At 38.5% G+C, this 21,363-nt stretch overlaps 1 protein-coding gene across 1 annotated transcript in view; it reads left to right on the plus strand.

The window, feature by feature from the left end:
• The first annotated feature begins 10,495 nt into the window (after positions 1-10,495).
• LOC139711421 (clathrin heavy chain 1-like) overlaps positions 10,496-21,363 on the plus strand; it is a 60,707-nt gene continuing 49,839 nt past the window's right edge. Inside the window, exon 1 of the mRNA XM_071623304.1 lies at positions 10,496-10,662. Within this exon, the coding sequence (XP_071479405.1) occupies positions 10,621-10,662 (42 nt within the window). The 5' untranslated portion in view covers positions 10,496-10,620. The remainder of the gene's footprint in view (positions 10,663-21,363) is intronic.

Genomic DNA, 21,363 nt, shown 5'->3' on the forward strand with positions numbered 1-21,363 from the left:
ATATGCAGAATATGGCATATTTTTCAGAATTAAATTGTGTCTCTTGCCATTGCCTCAGAATGCCGCTTGCAGCGTACCTATTCATATAGGCATTGCAATGGCACATATGCACAACGGGAGACTACAAATTGAATATTCTCTCAATTATGTTGCATGTAGATTCCACTTGTTTTGGAAGCTGTATGAAAAATGCTTAAAAATATAATTTTGTGTGAAAATGAGAATTCTTTTTGTACAATCACAGTCATATGATCAAGCTTGTTATTTCTTATGATAAAATGGAATCCAGCCGTCAGTGGCCTTGAATATTTTTACTGCTCTTTTGCCTTTTTTTTCACTGATTACAACAGTAGGGCCTACACTGCATGCTGTATCGATGTCAATTTAAAGAGCAAAATTACTCAGGTAGATTTGCCAAATCGAAGAAATTTAATCTTGATATCATACAATCATTATAGTTAGCGCCCCTTGTTTTAGACGGATTACACCAGTATGCTCAAGTAATAAAATTTGTACAACGTTAGGTACATCTTCTTTCTTTATCGTAGAGACGACTAAGAAAAGCCTAATAATAAATTCACCTGTGCGTCGTCGGTCGTCCGCGGGCTCGCGCGCATGCGATGACGTATTATCATTGGCGCGAGGATGGGGCGTGGTATCACGGTTCCCCAATTTGCATAAACGAGAAATTTGGGTCGCATCATGCTACACGTGACAAACAACACACGTGTGATGTATTGGCATGACAGCTCCGGGTGAAGTCGAAGTCGGAGGGCGTGACGCCAGCACACGTTCTGGCGGTCGAACGGGCGAAAAGAAAGGAAGATACCAGAGTACCCAGTATACTGTAGTCATGATGTATATCATGGCTCACCGCTTTCTGCGCGGTGTTCAAAATAAAAATGTACTCATGACTTCGCCGTAAAATGGATGGATTCACATTCCTGGCCCATACTCACAATTTGCAAAACATTGTGTCTACCATAATCGCATAATGCAGATCTTGGACATGGACAGCGATATACCCGTCTGGAATATAAGGAGAGATACGTTCCAGAATGTTTACTGCCGTCGATTTGGCGATTGGTTATTTTCTAAAAAGAAAATCGATTTTTATTTTTGTAGCTCGTTTTCGTGCGGTGATGACTAATAAATCTTCAGGTCGTGCGATGATTTCACATGTTGTTGTTGTTGTTGTTGTTGTGTGTTCCTTTGTTGTTATTTGTTGTTGTTGTTTTTTTACAGTCGCCTTTCACGTACGTTTTTGGTTCGCTTTCAGTGGTGTAAAATATCCAACGTACGTACTATACATATTGCCTATGCTATGTTTTTGAGAAGTTCGTTTTGTTGTGAGAGTAGTTGGCAGCTGAAGGGGGGGGGGAGGGGGCGGTGTGTGGAGCTCTAAAAAGGGGGACATGATAAAACTAACCAGGCCTACCTCTACACGACCTTTTTCTGCCTGCCCGCTTTGGCCACTAAAATCTTTGAATCAAAAAATTTGGTTGCCTGAAATAAACGCAAACATTAACACAGTCCATGCATTTTGAATAACAGTTCCTTGATTGGGGCCACCGGCAGACAACCGTCTTGGAATTGGAAATTTGGTGGCCCGACATGAAATTTTAGTGTTCCCTGACCACGGCTAATGTCAAGTCGTTACAGAATTGTCCTGAATTTCAGTCCCAGGTCCCCTTTTTTCGGGGGGGGGGGGGGGGGGGGCTTAGATGCCATCTTGGCCGCGTCAAGTGGGGTCAAAGGTCAAATATGCTTCATTGTGTAACCTCAAGTGTATACCGGCGCCATATTTTGCACACTTGGCCTCGATAGACGGGATCATTTTGTAAAATAACGACGCTTTTTTCTTTTAGTCGGACGCCATTTTGGTTGCGCAAATGAGGTTCAAAGGTCAAGTATTCTTTATTTTGTATCTTACTTATCAAATACTCTATCGGGGCCAGATTTTGTGCATACGGTATATTGACCATTTCATGTTACCTTGATCATCAAAATAAGGTTCATTTTGCTTCTTTGTAATCATAATATCCACTTTCCATTTTAAATCTGTAGGCATGACAGGTTTGATTCCCTTTTTTGCGATGAGAATCTCAGAAATGATTTATCCATTGGATCTGGCTAATTTGTCAGTCTTGGCAAATTACGAATCTAATTAGAGATCCTGCTATGAGCAGTAAGAATTACTTTTGGATCCATCCAAGGCCCGTCATCATGTTCTCCGGTGAAAATGAAACCTAATTCAGCCGTTGTCAATTCTCACCTATTGGAGACCATAGATGCATGTATAGGCTCTTCAACGATAAGGAAAAGACGTCCCAAGTCATTCTGTGGTCAAAAGCTTATAGGCCTTGCAGGAGCGGATCCATAAACAGGAATTCCGTTAAAAAAAAAAGGGGGGGCGCAAACAATATTTCTGGTGCTACTTCTTGGTTTCATCTCATTTTTTTCTTTTTATTTCTTTTGTTTTATCAACAAATAAAGAGGTGGCGCGCCCGGTGTGCACCCCCCCCCCCCCCGATCCGCCACTGTATGGCTATGGGCCTGTCATCTGCGGAAACGTTGAATGTGGGCACTTCAATCCTTCATTCGTGTCAAAGAATTCTTGGAGAATACGGTGGAGCAAAGTTTTGACTGGCCTATGATAACCTGTTCCCTCGATTCGGACTGATGTTATGAAGTTATTTGATCTTTTTATGTGGAATTATCAATCATGCCCATCAACATCGCTTAATAGTAAACTCTTTTCCCCTTCTCATTCTCCCATTGCAGTGTTCATTAGCAGAAAACAAAATGAATAATAGAATACCGATAGGCTGTGTGTATCATTGATTATGTACTATATCATACAATATTCTCGAAGTAGGATTGGCCGAACAGTTTACTTTTTATTTCACCGTTAAAAAAAAAAAAAAAAAAAAAGAAAAGAAAAGAGGAAATTGCGTGACGTCAGACGTCGGAATATTTAATACATGTACATATCTCTACAAAGTGAATTGCATATATTGAGGCTGAGCCAGCGGTGAGCCCCTGCATTATTTTCACAACATAGCACTGCCGTTCACTGTATATACACTGTGCACTGGGCATTTAGTGCGGACGACCGCGTTGGCCACTGTGTTACTGCTCAAGTTCGTGGGGTTGAAAGATTGATACATTTAGTTTTGATTATCATTATTACCATTTTTTAAATCTATGTCTGAATTTTTTTTCTCTATAGTAGGACCGATATAAATCAAATATGATACACTCTTTTCGAGGTATACCAGCTGAAATTACGGATTCTTCTGTGACTGGCATATGAGTTACTGTTATACTTTCTTCGGGGCTGTGCCCTTCAAAAAATAGTGCTATGATAATGCCATACAGTCACCTGAATTACCTAACTCTAGTGCCTGAATCCGTAATTTTAACTGATGGAACTGCCTCTCAGTGCATGCATGGTATTATTCCGTGAGATTTTCTCGAAATTCGTATGGAAAATCCCTGTAACCATTCCGCAGAAGTGAGACTGGGTATAAGTGCACCCTGCCATCCATAATTCATGCATAATATTTCATACATAACAATAATCATGCATGAATTATGGATTCAGTATGAAAAAGTTTCTTTGTCAACCTCATGCAACCGACTCTGTTCATGTCATGTTGGTATGATAGTTGAAAGCAATGACATGAGCCGTAACGATTTATAACTCTCCTTCTCACTATCTTATCCATCTGTCTTTCTTTATCTGTTTATCTTTATACAATCATTTCGATCTATGTTCGTGTATCTATCCATTTGTCATCATCTAATCATTATCATGATATCTATCCGTATGCCTGTTTCTGTTTGTCTGTCTGTGAGTCTGTCTCTCCCATCCCTCCTTCTTTGAGTTATGGTCGTACACAGAATATAATCTAAAACAGTAACTAAGAAAAAGACACAACACAGAACCACTATCCCGCAGAGAGTAGTGATTTCCAAACACAGAGAATAGATGTCTATAGCTGGCGCTGTGCATCTTTATACTCCGGACGCACTCAGTGTATAGAAAATAAGTGTTCATATTATAGGACTGATAACAAAGTCAGTCAGTCTGCACTATTGTAAGACAATCATGGTTCCTCAAAGTTTCAAGAGCAAAGGAACAAACCAACAAAAATAACGAAAGAAAAAGAAAATATAAGATTACGAATGAAAGGGCGGCAGACTCTCAACAAAATGTCATGTCTTGATATGAAAGTCACATCTCATCAATGGGTGCATAAACCTTGTATCGAACCACAGTTTCTGGGATGATAACTCTCAGTTGGTTGTTAGCAGTATTATAAAGTCTATCGTTTTCATTATTTTTTTCAGAGAGAATCAACACATCGAGAGCACAAAATTTTACAGACATGACGTCATAATCATGAGAATGACTCATCAATGGATTTGGCATGTACAGTGGCATGTACACAAGACCATTAATTTTTTGTAAGGAAAGAAGATAATGTGAATTATCTTCATTGACTCGCGTTTGACTCTTGTTTTGCTTTGGACGGCTGCTTGTTTTTCATTGCCTTCATTTCATTTCATTTCATGTCATTTCAATTCACTTTTCATTTTATTTCACTAATTTTGTGTCTAGGCCAGACTCATAATCATTGTATGCGAGAGGTGTCTATCGTCCCCTCTATAGTATGGAACATTATTTTCCATCAAGTCCTTAATGAGACAAGATGTATTCCCACTGACAGTGCATGGCGTACCGTAGGTCATGATATTGGGGGGGGGGGGGGGGCACCTCGTGGAAAAGTAATTTTGAGGGTGTGTATGCTTGTGCGTGCGTGCGTGTGAGAATTTATGTAATGAAGTGGATATTGAGCAATATGATCAAGTTGATCAAGAATCTTTTTCCCCTTTTAAGAGTCATATCTGATATATTTATGTATATAGCGTGTGCTCTGCCAAAAAAAGAAAAAAGAAAAAAAAAGGAAGTTAAGTAAAAAAGTGATTGAGTATAGCACACATTTCTTATTAGGTGTGTGAGTGATAAGGCACATTCGGATTGGCTTGATTAGGCTGATCAAAATAGTTTTTTCTGAGAATTATGCAGATTTTTATGTCATTTCTCTTATAAAAACAGGGTATGATTTGGTAAAAAGAATCAAATAATTGTACTGTATGTTTGAAAAATGATTTAGTAGCGCAAGAAAGAAGAATACAGCTGCTTTCTTTTTTGTTGGTGGGCGTACTAATTTTATTGTTAATATGGATTTCACATTGAATGAAACTCAAATAAAGAATATTATTTTTTTTTTTAAGTGTATGTTTGTGTGCGCGTGTGTGCGTGCGCTGTCAGTCTGCAAACTTAATGGGGACTACAATATACATAACGGAATGTGGTACATTCCATATCGGTTATGCCGTGATACAGCGCAGTCATTGTGCAACATTGTAAGTTTTCCTTACATGGATTATGGAATTACGGTGTGAAACGACAAATTACTGGCAGCAACATCAGGAGAATTGCATAACAATTAAATGCGAGCGAGCTTGAAAATTTTGATATTTTACAGTCCAAAAACTGCCGTTTGTAGCTATATTTTGTTCGATTTGGAAATTAAGGGGGGAGGGCGCACCGGGCGCAACTGCTGGCAATTACTGGCAGCAACATCAGGAGAATGGCTTAACGATTAATGCGAGCGAGCTTGAAAATTTTGACATTTCACAGTCCCAAAACTGCCGTTTGTGGCTATAATTTTTTTCGCTTTGGAAATTAGGGGGGGGGGGGGGGGAGGGAACGCACCGCGGGCGCAGCTGCTGGCAATTACTGGCAGCAACATCAGGAGAATGGCATAACGACTAAATGCGAGCGAGCTTGAAAATTTTGACACTTTACAGTCCCAAAACTGCCGTTTGTTGCTAAATTTTTTTTCGATTTGGAAATTAAGGGGGGAGGGTGCACCGGGCGCAACTGCTGGCAATTACTGGCAGCAACATTATAGGAGAATGACATAACGATTACATTCGAGCGAGCTTGAAAATCTTTACATTTTGACAGTCCCAAAAGTGCCGTTGGTAGCTATTTTTTCGCTTTGGAAATTAAGGGGGGGGGGGCGCACCGGGCGCAACTGCTGGCAATTACTGGCAGCAACATCAGGAGAATGGCATAACGATTAAATGCGAGCGAGCGAGCTTGAAAATGTTGACATTATACAGTCCAAAAACTGCCGTTTAGTATAGCTACACTTTTTCGCTGTGGAAATCAAAGGGGGGGGGGGGGCGCACCGGGCTGGCAATTACTGGCAGCAACATCAGGAGAATGGCATAGCGAGCTTGAAAATTTTGACATCATTTACAGTCCAAAAACTGCCGTTTGTAGCTATATTTTTCGCTTTGGAAATTAAGGGGGGGCGGTGCGACCCCCCCCCCCCCTCCCCCCGCTGGATCCGCCACTGGTAGTCAAGGGTGTCGGTTTATTTTCATGATTGGGGGAGGTATGACCTGCGAGGGGCGTCGAAGTGACCAAGCGGGGGAAGGATGTCCAAAATCTGCACTTTAGAGCATCCCCTAATGTTATTGTTTGTGTTTGTGTGTGAGTGTGTTTTATATACATGGAAAAGTTAGGAAATAGCCCAGGTCAAGTCTTAATAATTGAAAATGCGAGGCATTTTAATATAGACTTTTATGTAAAGCAACACTGCAAAATCAATGATCTATAGCTTTGATATAACGAAGCGTATAAGGTTTATATACAAAGCTGTACATTCTATTTCTACATCACATTGCGCAACCGTATATGCAGCGACTCTTTTTGCAGTTCTTTTCTTCTGCAGTTTCTTTGCAGTTTTTTGATGTTCTGAGTACACTGCGCACATCCAGCTTATATTCAGAATGCCAGCTAGGAATCACGCTGAATCACAGTCTTTTGTCGGCTCCGGGCTTTTTGAACAATGTTTCACACTATAATACCTCTTTAATTATGGTTAAGAGAAATCGTAGAAAAATATCTTATTTCTTGATCACTCTTTCATGTCGATTTCAAAAGCAGTTTACTAACCCTTGAATTACCATTTTGGTAAGTTTTTAATTTTTTAATTTTTTTACCAGCGGATGGGGGGGGGGGGGGGGGAGGGGGGGGGGGGGGCACGTGCCCCCCCCCCCCCCCCGTATAGTTACGCCACTGCCCACTGATCATTACAAAAATATACCATCATTTTGACGTTTGTGTTATACCCATGTGTTGTGAATGAAAAAAAAAAACAGGAATGAATGAATGAACATCAAAGGTATATATGCATTACCTTTTTGAAACATAATATTCGGATGTGCATTCTCACCCATGAAATAAAAGTTTTGTCTGTCACAGTGTCATATCGGATACTTGATGTACACAGCAATGTATAGTTTCCCAGGAGTCGGAATATAAACGCCACATGCAAATGTGTCTCTCCTTCAGAAATTTTTAGATGAAATGTCAGTAAATCTAACACCAATCTTTTTGCTATAAAACGGGCATATGAACGACTATGGTATAGGTCTACTAAAATTGCACTCTAAAGAGGAAATCCACTCCAAAAATAAATAAACTCTATATTTAAAAGAAAGAGAGAGAGAGAAAAAAAAGGACTCGCAAAAGAACGTTTTAAAAATGACACAAAATCGGATAAGAAATGAGGAAGATTTTACATTTGGAAATTTCACTTTTTTTGGAAAACATCTTGACCAGTCATTTCCATATGAATATTCTGAGCGAATTCATGGTGTCAGATCATGCCCTCACTATATTTTTTCATGCATGCTATATTATAGAAAATTCGAAAAAAAAAACCGTTTATCACTTTTAGCTAAACAGGTAAAAGCATGATATTATTCCCATACCAAAATATATCAGATTAGTTCTTTTTCGTTTTGATTTTAATGCAAGTTTTATATCTCTACAGCTGAAATATGAGATTTTTGTAATTTCCGAACATAATAAAATGAATAAGAAATTGTGAGAGCAGGACATCATCAACTTGATGAATTGAATATTCATAACTGGTCAAGTTAGCGCTTGTTTTTTTTTTTTTTTTTTTGAGGGGGGAAGAATTAAATTTCAAAATGTCGTAACCCCCTTCACTTATTTCTTATCCAATTTGGATCATTTTTGCACTGTTCTGCAGGGTTTTTTCCCCTATCTTGTGAAATTGATAAAATTCTGGAGCAGATTTCTTCTTTGAAGAGCGATTCCATGCCAAATTCCGGTCAGCTGTAATAAATAGAGATAAAACTGCAAAGGTTTCACCAAAATCAAACCAGTTGAAGTTTAAGGTTTCATGTGTTTTCGCATAGAAAAGTATAGGGCTTAATTGCCATCTCAGAGATATGTGTTCTTTAAAGAGTGGATGATCATCACGCAATGATACATGAATCAATTGTATTCCTTCTGTGAGGCAGATCCATTTTCGCACATCCTTCAAATATTTTTGACTGGCGGCATCGAATATGCGTGGGTTCGAATAGGGAATAAGACAGTTGTGATTCTAATCCCAGTGAACCTCATAGATAAAACGAAATCAGGTCAACCCAAAATACAAGTGATGTTTCAATAAAATCAGTGATGTTTAACTATATCTCTTCACAGGACGTTTTGCATGTTGTGATGGTTACAGTTCATTATTCCGATGGTTCGTTAGTCAAAAAATGAAAAAAAGGTTTGTTTTTCCGATTAAGGTTTCATATAGGCCTAATTCAGAAAATGAAATGAGGCTCGTTATTCAGAAGGTTGTTCACCCGAAATCAATAAGTACAGATTCGTTATTCTGAAACATCGTTAATCAATGAAACAAACAAACAAATTAACAATCATTTAGTGACAAAAGACGGTGCTATATAAGTTGTTATAAAACAGATAAGACATTACGCAATGAAAATTTTTGATGAAAAATACGCAATGAAAAATACGCACACACACATCACACAAACACACAAATCATACGTACTTAGGCCTAAACCTTGTTGACGATCAGTACAATTGAAATCTGTCTTTATGGCGTTTTTCAGTATGGTACTAAAAATTATTCCATTATCAATATCATGATTATTATCGTGATCATTAGTTTAAGAATGGTTTTCTCATAAACACTGAGAGGATGCAAGTATGGTTACACGGATCGAGGTGCTCACCTCTCTGTACACCTGACAATGCGAGAACAGTGTTACTTCTCTAACATTCGTTCGTTATTCCGAAGGTTCATTAATTCGAAATGAGTCATAAGGTTCGTTAATTCCAAAATGTAAAGACGGTGCCAGTCCTTTATACAACGAACTTTCGGAATTGCGAACCTTATTTCGTTTCCTGACCAACAAACCTTCGGAATAACATGACCCTGTTTACATTTTCGGATTAACGAACATTCGGAATATAAAACTGTAGGGCCTATGCCCGCCCGGAGAGCATCAAAACATTCCCTCGGCATGGATCCGCCACTGTATGCGACCCATCATGCAGCCTCCTCTTTTTGACTCCAAAACACACACACACACACACACACACACACACACACACACACACACACACACACACACACACACACACAAACCAAGAAAAAAAAAGACTTTCCTTTCAATTTATAGTGATAATTCTGGTGGAGTTCAATGTTAATAGGAGACTTGTGAAGTGATGACATCATTGATCACCTCCGTATTAATTTGATTAGGCCTGTGAGGTAGCATGATCTTTGAAACATGCAAAATCATAAAATTATATTTTTCACTTTAGGTTAGATTTTCATGAAGCCTCTTCCACTTGCGTTCTTTTTCTTCTTCTTCTCCAGAAGTTCAATCGTTATTGTTCTTCTTCTTTAGAAATTCTTCTCCTCCTTCTTCTTTCCCTCCATTATTCTAGGCCTTATACAGTCGGTTGAGTCTATAGGCCTTCTCTTATCAAACCAAAGAGCTACTAGTACTTATAGCTCTTTGTTCAAACTATCTTCAACTGGGTATGGAGTTGCTCTTTAATTCTGCTGACATTTTGAACCCTTATCTGGTCGTTCGAGTCACACGGTAATAGTTGGAAAAAAAATAGTGATGATGATAATGATACCGGGAAAACTTTAATGTGATCATTAAAACAAAGCGAAAAAAAAAAAAACTTTGAAAAAACCGCTTCATGACGTTATTATAGAATAGAAATGCACCCGGAAGCTATTCCTCGCGGCCAACTGACATACGTGTAGGTGTTCTCTGTGCATTGCATGCTTATCGCTTGGGTTCACCACAGAGCTCCGCGAGCAGCTCAACGTAAATGTGGCATGCCAAATTTCTCCTCGCGTAACAATATAGTTCTGCCACATCTATGAAAAGATATAGCAAAAGAGTTATTGTATTTCATAATTTATCGTATTACACAAGGAATTACATTGATATGGTTACTATCTACTCTAAATGTAGCCAGCTTTGCTTTATGAGATTATTATGCGATAGAAATTATTTTTCCCTAATCCGGAACTACTGCCGATTTCTCTTTACTCATGTCGGCCTGCTTCATCCTACTCGGCCGCTGCACCGTATCATAATTTCTGTATTAATTATCAATTTCTCCGCTCATAGAAATAAACAAACTCTTCTGGTTATCGGATAGCAAATCAGTGAAAGATGTCGCAAGTTTTGCCCATACGTTTTCAGGAGCATTTACAGGTGAGTTGTCTCGATTAACGGCTACCAATAATCACATTTCTCGAAAGTCTCATAGACTCTACGTGTAACGGGCATGGTCGTCGTGTGTAAGGAGTAAACTGGAGTGGATCCTGTGTGTGGAACATAAAGATATACGCCCTCCAAAGATAGTGGCCGATTATAGACCCTGATTATGCCGGTATCGAGACAAACACAACATATCGTGAATTTGTCAAAATAACAGGCAGGAAATCATACAGAATACATGTCTCCAGTATTATTTAACTCATCTTAGTCATTATGAGTGGGGGAAGTGTATTGTGAGTTTGTTATTCCAGGTTGTGAGTAAATAAGACAACTCGTGGTTGAAGCCATGATATGAAGGGGAGGTGTCTACTTGTCGGCCATAGGTCGGTCCCCACCGGATACTCGGTCGAGGGCTGTGTGGGGAATTTTGATTTTCATTTGTGGGTTATGTATCTTTCATAACACTGTTTCAAGCCACATGGCACTGATCTACCACTCATTCTCAATGTTATTCAGATGACATTTGGATGTAGTTGCCATCCCCATGCATAATTAAGTCATGCTGTTGTAAATTTGTAGTCTACAAAATGTGGAAATAAATTCCTTAAATATATGGTTTGTCAAGACTCTATTTCTCATTCATTGACATTGCTTCACCTCGGGAGGAAGGCAACACTAACGGTTATGAAAAACCCGCTCTAAAAGTTCGACCTCCTGTACCAAAATTTGATCGCTCACAAAGCCGAAAGGCATAGGTTTGTACATGTAGCAGGTGGTCAAATTTTTGATGGCGTTAGGGTCGATTTATGGGTAGAATCTAGCTTGCTTTAATTCCATGAGATATCTACGGGTTGTTACTGTACAGAGATTGGAACTCAAAAGGCACAAATGATCAATGAGGCATAGTAAATATAGACCTATTCTGCTCGGTTTGATGAGTTAAATGCGACTCGGTCGAGAGGAACTCGGGAGAACTACATCTTATACAGTAAATGGATTTGAGATTTGTGCGCATGCGCTGACCATCAAGTCGTGTAGCTTTGTGGCAAGGCCTTATCATACTGTTGGCAAACCCTCTCGCTGTATATTGCGTTGCTTTCTGGGTGGGTGCGCGCGCGCACGCCTTGTCAGAAGGCTAAACGCACTGCGACTCCGCCAGCACATGAATATTTACGTGCGCAGTGTACTGCATACTGATTTCGAAAATGGTGAATGGGATGGGGAGCTAGGACTACGGACCCGTATATGGCCGTGAAAAACACGTTTTTTCAAGATCATTGGACCAATGTGAACAAGAACAAGGTGAACGAAGGGTATTAATTAGATAAGAATCTTATGTATACTATAAAAGTACGTTTTTTCCTCGTGATATTCGAAACCTACGGAGGTGCGAAAATCTGTGACAGACTGTGTATGTTTTTACTAACCCCTACTCAACTACAACTGTATTAAATGTATGAACATCCATGGACACCCTTTGTTAATTTTGAAGGTAGGCATGTTGAGTTTGTAGAAGTTTATTCAATTCTGAGTTTGTTTTATCATTAAAAATACACACAATGATTCACATGCTACTAAATAATTTTGCTAACCATCAATTTTGAATATGGGCAACTATCTCAATTTTTTTCCCCGCAATTTTCCACTCTAAATCAGGCATTTACAAAAGAAAAAAAAAAAAGAAAAATTGAAGGATAAGTTTGTTTTCCATTATGCCCCTTGCTCGTGTGGTACTACTGTATAAGCATATATCACAAGATTTTGATATATAGTGAATGATAGAGGTGCGTGGTATAGAACAGAAATACTGCCACCTAAACTTGCTACAGACAGGGTCACCCCCAAAAATAGGTCACATGAAACAATTATACTCTACACTGTATTTATCTGGGACACTGGCTGTACAGTACATCAGGTCCCTGATTCACTACAAAATAATGGTACTGTTCCTCACCTTCCATTGTATCCACGTTCTAGCCCTTCTTTATCTAATCTGAACTCGTAACCATCCGACAACCATGTTGGTATGCCCTTTGCTCATCTCGAGGCACCATACCCCTTACTGAACTATCTGCCTCCGAAGATGCTATCCACACTTGGCGATAGAACATCACTCATAACTGTTGCTCCCAAAGTGTGGAATAACTTCCCAGATTTTTTTTTTTTGTTTTTGTTTTTGTTTTTGTGTTCTGTTGCTGTTGCTGTTGCAAACAACAGTTCCTCAATACCATAAAAAATTATCAAAACTCACCTCCTCTGTTAATTAATCATTGCAAAGTGCACTTGAACATGTATGTTAATAAGACTGAAAATACATTTATGATATACGAACATTTTAAATTTGTAATAAGCAGTATAAAGAGTCCATAGGGAGGACATCCAGTGTAGCAGCATTTTGGTCCTAGATTTGCTACACTTTATGAGAGTTTGTTTGGCTGGATTATTTGTGTCAACCTCTGTGTTGCAGGAGAGTCTGGTACAGTTGTAAGTGTTACATGTACATGTCTAGATGCTGTTGTAGGAAATTTGTTAAACCCACTGTTTATTGTCATACTACAAGTACCTGAGCCAAACTTACTTGGCCAGGTTATACAAACCACTGGATGGCGACATCCATAACTGGGCTAACATACATGTACATAGCAATCATGTTGACACTGTTAAAGTACAGGTTATCATAATGTGACTGGTTGCCGTCACATATGAAATTGCGTGTGCCATTACTTTCAGTTGCTTTTTACAAAGGCTGTCTGTGCCAGAAGATGAGGCTTGTGCAAATCTTGAAGCTTTGTACAGGTTTCATTATGATGTATCACGTAACTAAATGTTCTCAGGGATTTCTAAAGACAATGGTTTTTATGATAATTCTCAAAGAAATACATGTTATGTATGGGAGACTGTCAGTATCTCGAAGCCAACGCTTAACGGGTCCCATGGTCCCACGGTCCACAACTGATAAAAATCACTGTTGGGACTATAACTATTCAGGAATTGCCAAATTTACTAGCCTGACATGACCATTGAAAAATAAGATAATAACATCGTATACTGTGGACCAGCAACAAAGAGAGAGAAAAAAAAAAGAAGAGGACCAGTAAATTTTTGGTTCAGACCAGTGTAAATGGAAAAACTGGGTAACGTACAAAACTGTCCGATAGGGATAGGTCGGACCAGTAGGAAAAATGGGTTAATGTGCAGCCCTGTCTTAGCTGTTTCAGATTCTGACACTGTCCAATTGCCCACCTGTGCCTTGCAACAATGCTTTCTGGGTATTTTGCCCTTGAAGTGGCAAGTCACAGTACTTTAAAGGACAAGTTCACCTTCACAGACATGTGGGTTGAGTGAATGCAGCAACAATAGTAGAACACATCAGTGAGAGTTTGAGGAAAATCGGACAATCGGTTCAAAAGTTATGATTTTTTTATGTTTCTGCTCAGTCACGGCTGGATGAGAAGACTATACCTTGTGATGTCACATGTGTACAATGATATAAAGAAAGAATAAAGAAAATTCAACATATTTCCACTTTTCTCGCATAACAAAAGAATACTCGACTTCTCTCTTTCAGAAGGCAGGGGGAATAATGCTACCCTTAACATACGTCAGTAACAAGTCGAAGAAATTTGCACTTCATTCAAAAAATAAAGTTTTGTGAAATTCTCTTTTTATTTTCCTTATATCATTGTACAGTGTATGCATGTGACATCATACACTGTAGTAGTCTTCTCATCCAGCAGTGACTGCGCAGATGTTTTAAAAATTCATAACTTTTGAATGGATTGTCCGATTTTCCCCAAACTTTCACTGATGTTTCTTAGTATTATCGTTGCATTCACTCATTCCACATGTATATGAAGGTGGACTTGTCCTTTAACCTGTTGAAGGCTAGTCCTGAGTCTTCTTGGGCTGGGGTGAGTGGAAAATGTGTGTGATACGAAAATCAGTCCATCTTCAAGGGGTTAATACACTGTATGAGTGAGAATGGTAAGGTTTTGGATTCCCCCCCCCCCCCCCCCCCCCCCACCCACAAGAGACACTTGGTTTTGTAAGTTATAGCAGTTAATCTTTGAATGGTTGCCACCATGTATGCACATTGCATATCATATGTACATGTTTGTAGGCCTATACAAGCTGGCAGGAAACAGCCCAAGTTCATTGTATAAGCACAGTCTACCCGGAAAAGTTATCAAAGCTTTCGTTTCTAGGTTACAAAAAAAAAAAATCACAGGGCTTCAAGGTAGAGTGAATAATGGGATTGATAATGATGTGGGAATAAGCGCTTTGTTTGGATGATTCTAATCATGATGATTACAATTTGTATACACTTTCTAAGAGTTAAAAAACATGTATGTGATGTACAGCAGATAGCATTTACAATGTACTTTTTATTTACTTCAAATAAACATGAATTCAATGAATGCAGAAGTACTTGTGTTAGTACAAATGTGGTACACAACACAGTGAAGTTTTGAGGAAAATCAGTGTTCAAAAGTTATGAATCTTGAATGTTTTAAATCCATGTGCCATCAATGGATGAGAAGACAACAATTTCTTATATCACAGTAGGTCAGTGATATATAAAAGATATAATGAGAATTCCACTAGTGTAACTTTTTAATGAAAAGTACAAATTGTTATGATTTCTACTGATATCTGTTTGGTATAATATTCCCCCTGCCCTCTGAAAGATGTCAATAAAGTGCTGTTGCTTTATGCCAGAAAACTGTTGGGCCAGTTACCCTGCCTATGATATACATTTGTAAATTGGTCTGATAGAGACTTAGACACAGTGTACATCAACAATTTATATTGTGACCAAGTCATTATTAATTCAATGACACTGTCCAACTTCTTTTATATTAGAAAGAGAGAATACATTTAAAGAAAGTTATGACTTGACATGAATGAGGCCAATAAAAATTATTGTGAACCTCATCCTGGTCTGAAGTGAATGCATGAGGAAGAGATCACTGCAGTATCAGAGTGGAGCACCTGTGATCTCAGCTCATTTATGCAGCTTGTTTCGAAGATATTCCATTTATTGTATTAAATTGTCTGATGTCGTGGCCAGTGGCTCGTCTGCCTAGTGGGCTGTATGCAAGATGCACGGAATGCTCAATGTTTAGCACATCTGGTATTTGAGAAGTTTGCAGCAACAAATTCAAACAAAAGTTGACAATTACATTGTACAATTACACTTTACAGTCTGTCATATGCTGCATGATAGGCACACCTTTGCTGATGTGTGCACATTATAATGGGTGTCCTTCCATAAAGATCTTCATGCATCATGTCAAATACCATGTACAGGTTTTACTAACAGGAGATCGATGCCATATGTAGCTTCCATTCCATGTCTGCAAATCAAGCCAATCATTCATCAGCATAAGAAAACACCCTAATTACTGCTTGAATACATTGACTGTTGGTGACGTAGAACGTTAAGTTTTGCAAATGTACACAGTTGACCCTTGCTCAACTGTTTATGCTTGACACTTTCCAGCGCAAGAAATTCATTGCTGGCAGTAGGGATAATTGCCAGGACTTTAGACTGCTGTTATGATAGTCATAAATGTTGAAAAGGAGATTTGAATTACACACTATATAGATAGGTTCACGCATCCGATGAGAATCTCAGTTCAGGTGTGATTTGTTTTTAAAGGGATGGTTTAGTATTGGTGGAGATGAGGATTGGGCTTTAAACTTTTTGCGAGATACCAAGAAACCACTTATGAAATAATAGTAATACAGAGCATACAATTCTAAGAGGAATTCAAAGTTTTTTAGATGAAAATCAGTTTTGGAATGGCTGAGACTTCAAAAAAAAAAGTAAAATAAACCAATCCTAATGAAAGGTGGGTCCCACCTTTTATTAGTATTGCTCTGTTTTGGAGATCTCAGCCATTTCAAAACCAAATTTCATCAAATCAACAATGAATCCCTCTGTTAGTCTTGGAATTACATATTCTTTCATATTTAGGTTTTTCATTATCTCACCAAAAATTGTGGCAAACTTGAAGTTGGGTCTCAACCAAAATTATATGAGTCCTTTAAAGTTACTTTTGTATGTATCACACACTCTAGTTCTACTCTGTCATTGCACATTTCCATGGGTGAAATGGCACACGGCTTCCTCTCTGTGCCCTTCCTAGTCAGACGCGAGGATGAGGTCATTTGTAGGTTTGCTGTTAGTCGGATATTTATGAAGTCAGTGCCTATTTATACCATGCGTCCTGGCCAACTCTCGTGGTGAAAGAACAGACTGTCTTCTTTCTCCCTTTCACAGCCTATCTTTGTGTGTGCTGTGGGAGCAGCTACTGTATGAGTTGCGTGGGATCAAATCTCTTTAAATCAGACAATTTAATCAACGCTGTCATGCATAACGTGCTAAAACTGTTTACATAACCGACATTGAGGGAGACATGAACTCTGCTCGCTTTCATGTTTGCCTTGCCCATAAAAAATAAGAAGGAATGAACTTGTGAACTAAATAAACTACAAAGATGGGCCTGTTCTAATAGCATCGTGACATAGTTATGTCTGACATTATGGAAAATTGGTAATTTGAAATAGGTTACCGTATGTCACTCAGTAATCGCCTGTCATGAGTGTTGGCATCTACTGAAACCGTGATCATTTGATGTTAGACAATCTGTATACAAGTCTTTCTACTCTCTGTGACCTGGTACATCTCCTTTGGGATAGGAAGGAACTGTCCAGAAACCCTGCTTTCCAAGCCATGAAGACCAATACAATGTTTCCTCTCCCAACATAAACATTGAGACCAGAAGGATATCCCATTGACAGAGTGTCCGCTCTCAGATATCAAGTGGCTTTGATCATTTGAAACACCTTGAGCAGAGTACTTTTTCTTACAATTCTTGTGATAAAAATTGACGAAAGGAAGCACGTACAGTAGCTTGTGAAATTTTCTTTCATTCAACTCAGAGAGAGAGAGAGAGAGAGAGAAAGTTGGGGGGGGGGAGAAAGACAGACAAATATACAGACAGAAAAAGATGTGCACAAGTTCAGTTAAAGGGATCGTATAGTTTTGGTTGAGACCTAATTTCAGGTTTCTAACATTTTTTGATGAGATAATGAGAAACGTATCACGAAATATGAAAGAGCATGTAATTCTATGAGGAATTCAACGTTTATTTGATGAAAATTGGTTTTGAAATGGCTGAGATACTCAAAACAGAGCGATTCTAATAAGTGTGGGACCCACACTTTTTTATGATCGCATTGTTTTTCTTTGTTTTTGAATGTTTCAGTCATGCCAAACCCGATTTTCATCGAATAAACTTTGAATTCCTCTTAAAATGGTATGCTCTGTACTATTTCATAAGTGTTTTCTTGGTATCTCACAAAAAGTTAAAAGCCCAATTCTCATCTCCACCAATACTGTACCATCCCTTAAAACACACCAATTACAGTGTTTATGAACACATTTACTGTAACTGAGCTTAGAAACATGAAAAATGTTACAGAGCACCACATAATTTGCCAACAATAGTATTACTCTGCCTGTACTCATGTCACTGTGCAGCTCCATTGTACAGTTTGACCTATGGAACAAAGATGTGTAGTTGGCAGTGGATGGTGTGAGCAGGTCCAAGCTATAAATGCATTTCAAAATGACTTTGGGTATATCCTCTCCACAGAAATGCGTTTCTGGCACAAACGCGTTTATGATCACACTTTTTTTGGCGTTTCAAAAACAGGTTTCTAACCCCAAAATCAAAACAGCTTTGTCTCCTAATATCAACTGCCCAAATCTCCCTGAAAGTTGTTCGGAAACTTTAATTTTGTGCCAGAAGTGATATGAGTTGAATGTACCCATTGAGAAACCTCTTATGAAAAAAGAACATACAATTTGAAGAGGAATTGAAAGTTTATTCCATGAAAATCTGTTATGAAATCGCTGAGTTGTCCAAAAACAAAATGGTCGTGATAAAAATTAGGCCCCAACTTTTATAGGTGTTTGGATATCTCAGCCATTTCAAAACTGATTTTCATCAAATAAACTTTGAATTCCTGATAGATTTGTATGCTCTTTCATATTTCAGAAGCGGTTTCTCATTACTGTATCTCACAAAAAAGTTGAAATTTGAAGCCCCATCTCGTCTAATACTATACCATCCCTTTAATGCATATCATACAGCGTCATTTTTTAAAAACAAAACACAACAACTACTCATTGAAATGAGGCAAGGATTGCAAACTACATGGTTCTCGCAGCAATTCACACAATGAGTGTGCATGCCTTTTTAGTCACTCATTCACTTATGAAATGGAAGATACTCTTGTCATTTGCAGAGGGTATTCAGGCTTTTCTAAAGTCAATATTTGACCTCCTATGGTAGAATAAACATGAAATATCTGCATTTATAATTAGCAGATTTAATGTGCAATGTCACTCAGTCACCAGAATTAAAGTTTTGCTTTTTAAAGTTTTATTTTTTTATTGGAAAAATGTAAAAAAAAAAACCACACACACACACACACCATGATTTCAAGTTATATCTATTATCTTAAAGATAAAGTCTCTCCTTGCGAAGTGGGGTTATGATGTCGAACCCAAATAATCTTGGATGAGCATGATGTATATTGTAATTCATTTTATGACCACAGTGCATAGTCTTTTAAACGCACAGTCACTAAATTCATGACTGAGTTTTAAAATTTGCAGTGTAGGTAGGAGATAAGATTGGCAAACTGGCAAACTTTTGTACTTTTTTCCCTAATTCTTGCAGGTTTAATCAATTCAACGCATTCAAACCTTTCATCTTCTTATGAAAGATATGCAGTGGAATTTAGTGGTACATTTGTACCAATTTACTGTTATGATGACAAGATAATAACTACTGCAACAAAATGCTCCCATGACTGTATGGGTGAAATGCCATTTGAATTTCACTCATGACAATACAATGCGCACTGGGCAAAGCCTGACATCTTGTACCCTTACAGTGTAGCTTGTTTTGTTTGTTTATCTGTTATGACTTGTATTGTCTTGTAATGCTGAATAGTGGTAATAATGATGAAGATGATGATGATGATGATGATGATAATAATAATAATAATAATAATAATAATAATAATAATAATAATAATAATAATAATAATAATAATAATAATAATGATAATAATAATAATAATAGTTATTAGGCCCTATATTGTGTTAAAAGGCCTTTGTTCCCATGAAGATCTTAGCATGTGTATCTAAAAATGAAAATGCACCATAGACAGGGCTCAACATTAGCGGTGGCCCAGTGGCCCGGGGCCACTAATTGACGTGGGACCGCCAAAGTTCCAAAAGGATATCTACACTTGGTGGCCCGATTAGGCGGCCACTGGAAATTCAAAATTAATTGTTGTATTTCATTTTATTTCAGGCTACTACATTTCCCTTTCGGGCCAACAAAATGTCAAATTTATAGATTTTAGTGGCCCAAAGGTCCACCAGAGAAAGAATTTAGTGTCATGCCCTGCTATACAATATAGGTTTATGGGTATACAGCTTGTACAATGCAAATTATCACAGCCAGGTCTCATTATTGGATCAGTAGGGGGGTTCACACGTACACCAATTAGCGGGATACAAATCTCGAGATTTGCATCGCGATACATGTAGGTATCTCGAGTTTTTTGCACGTGATGACAGAAAAAACCCGAAAATTAGCGCGATGAGCATCGCGATGCTAATCCCAAGAAATCTTGCGCTAGTTCCTCAATTAGCGGGATAATTCGCTCCGCGCTGGTACGTGTCAACGGTCAGGATTAGAATCTCGAGTTTTTATATCCCATCATGCAATGCGCACATCACAACAGCGAAGCCTCTGCGAAGAGGTCCTTCACCTCTTTGGCGCACCACAACAACAGCGCGCGAACCACACCACTGACACGTAAAAGACAAATGGGCAAAGAGTAGGGCGCGCAGGCAGTGATAGAGAAGGGCGCTGTGTGACCCAGTTTGCAGGCTTTGCTGTTATCTCGATCGGCAATTAGCGGGATAATTCTGTACGTGTGGACGCTTGCAAAAAACTCGAGATTCCGAGTGCGATCGCTATCAAGCTAATTCAGAGCATGCGAACGGTTGCAAAAAATCTCGAGATATGGAGCGCAATCGTCATCCCGCTATTTTGTATGTGTGAACCCGGCTAGTGATTCACAGTTCAATGTACAAAACCTTATTGATTTTATGTATCTGGATTTAGTGCTATATTTATTGGTGATGTCATGTCATACACATCAGCTTTGTGTACATGGTGATTGTTTCTTGAATGACAAAGCCTTTATTTGTGCAGCATAAGTTGAGGAGGGTGTAAAACTCTGAACTTGAAACTGTACATGTAGACCCTTGAACAGAAAATTGACTAGCAGTACTCGGTATACCTACAATTGTACAATGTAAAGAGCATTATAATTGAATACAAACAAACAGAAAAGGCCTGTTCAAAGTTGTTGAAGATAAAGCAGATGTGTCGACAGTTGCTGCTGGCTGCCATATTATCCCATGTTGATGCCAAAATGGCAAATTTTTTTCACAGAAGAAAAAAAAAATGAAATTTCTGACTACCACTATTAAGTTGCTGTTCATTCTAATATCAACATGTAGTACATGTGTGTTTTATGTACTGTAGTGTAAGTCACAGCTTATTTTCTGGTGCCAGTAGGTGTCAACTTAAGTGT

Source organism: Diadema antillarum, unplaced genomic scaffold (assembly GCF_040938485.1).
Source record: "Diadema antillarum isolate AM-2024a unplaced genomic scaffold, OU_Dant_1.0 seq00001659_RagTag, whole genome shotgun sequence".
In the NCBI taxonomy this organism is placed as follows: Eukaryota; Metazoa; Echinodermata; class Echinoidea; order Diadematoida; family Diadematidae; genus Diadema; species Diadema antillarum.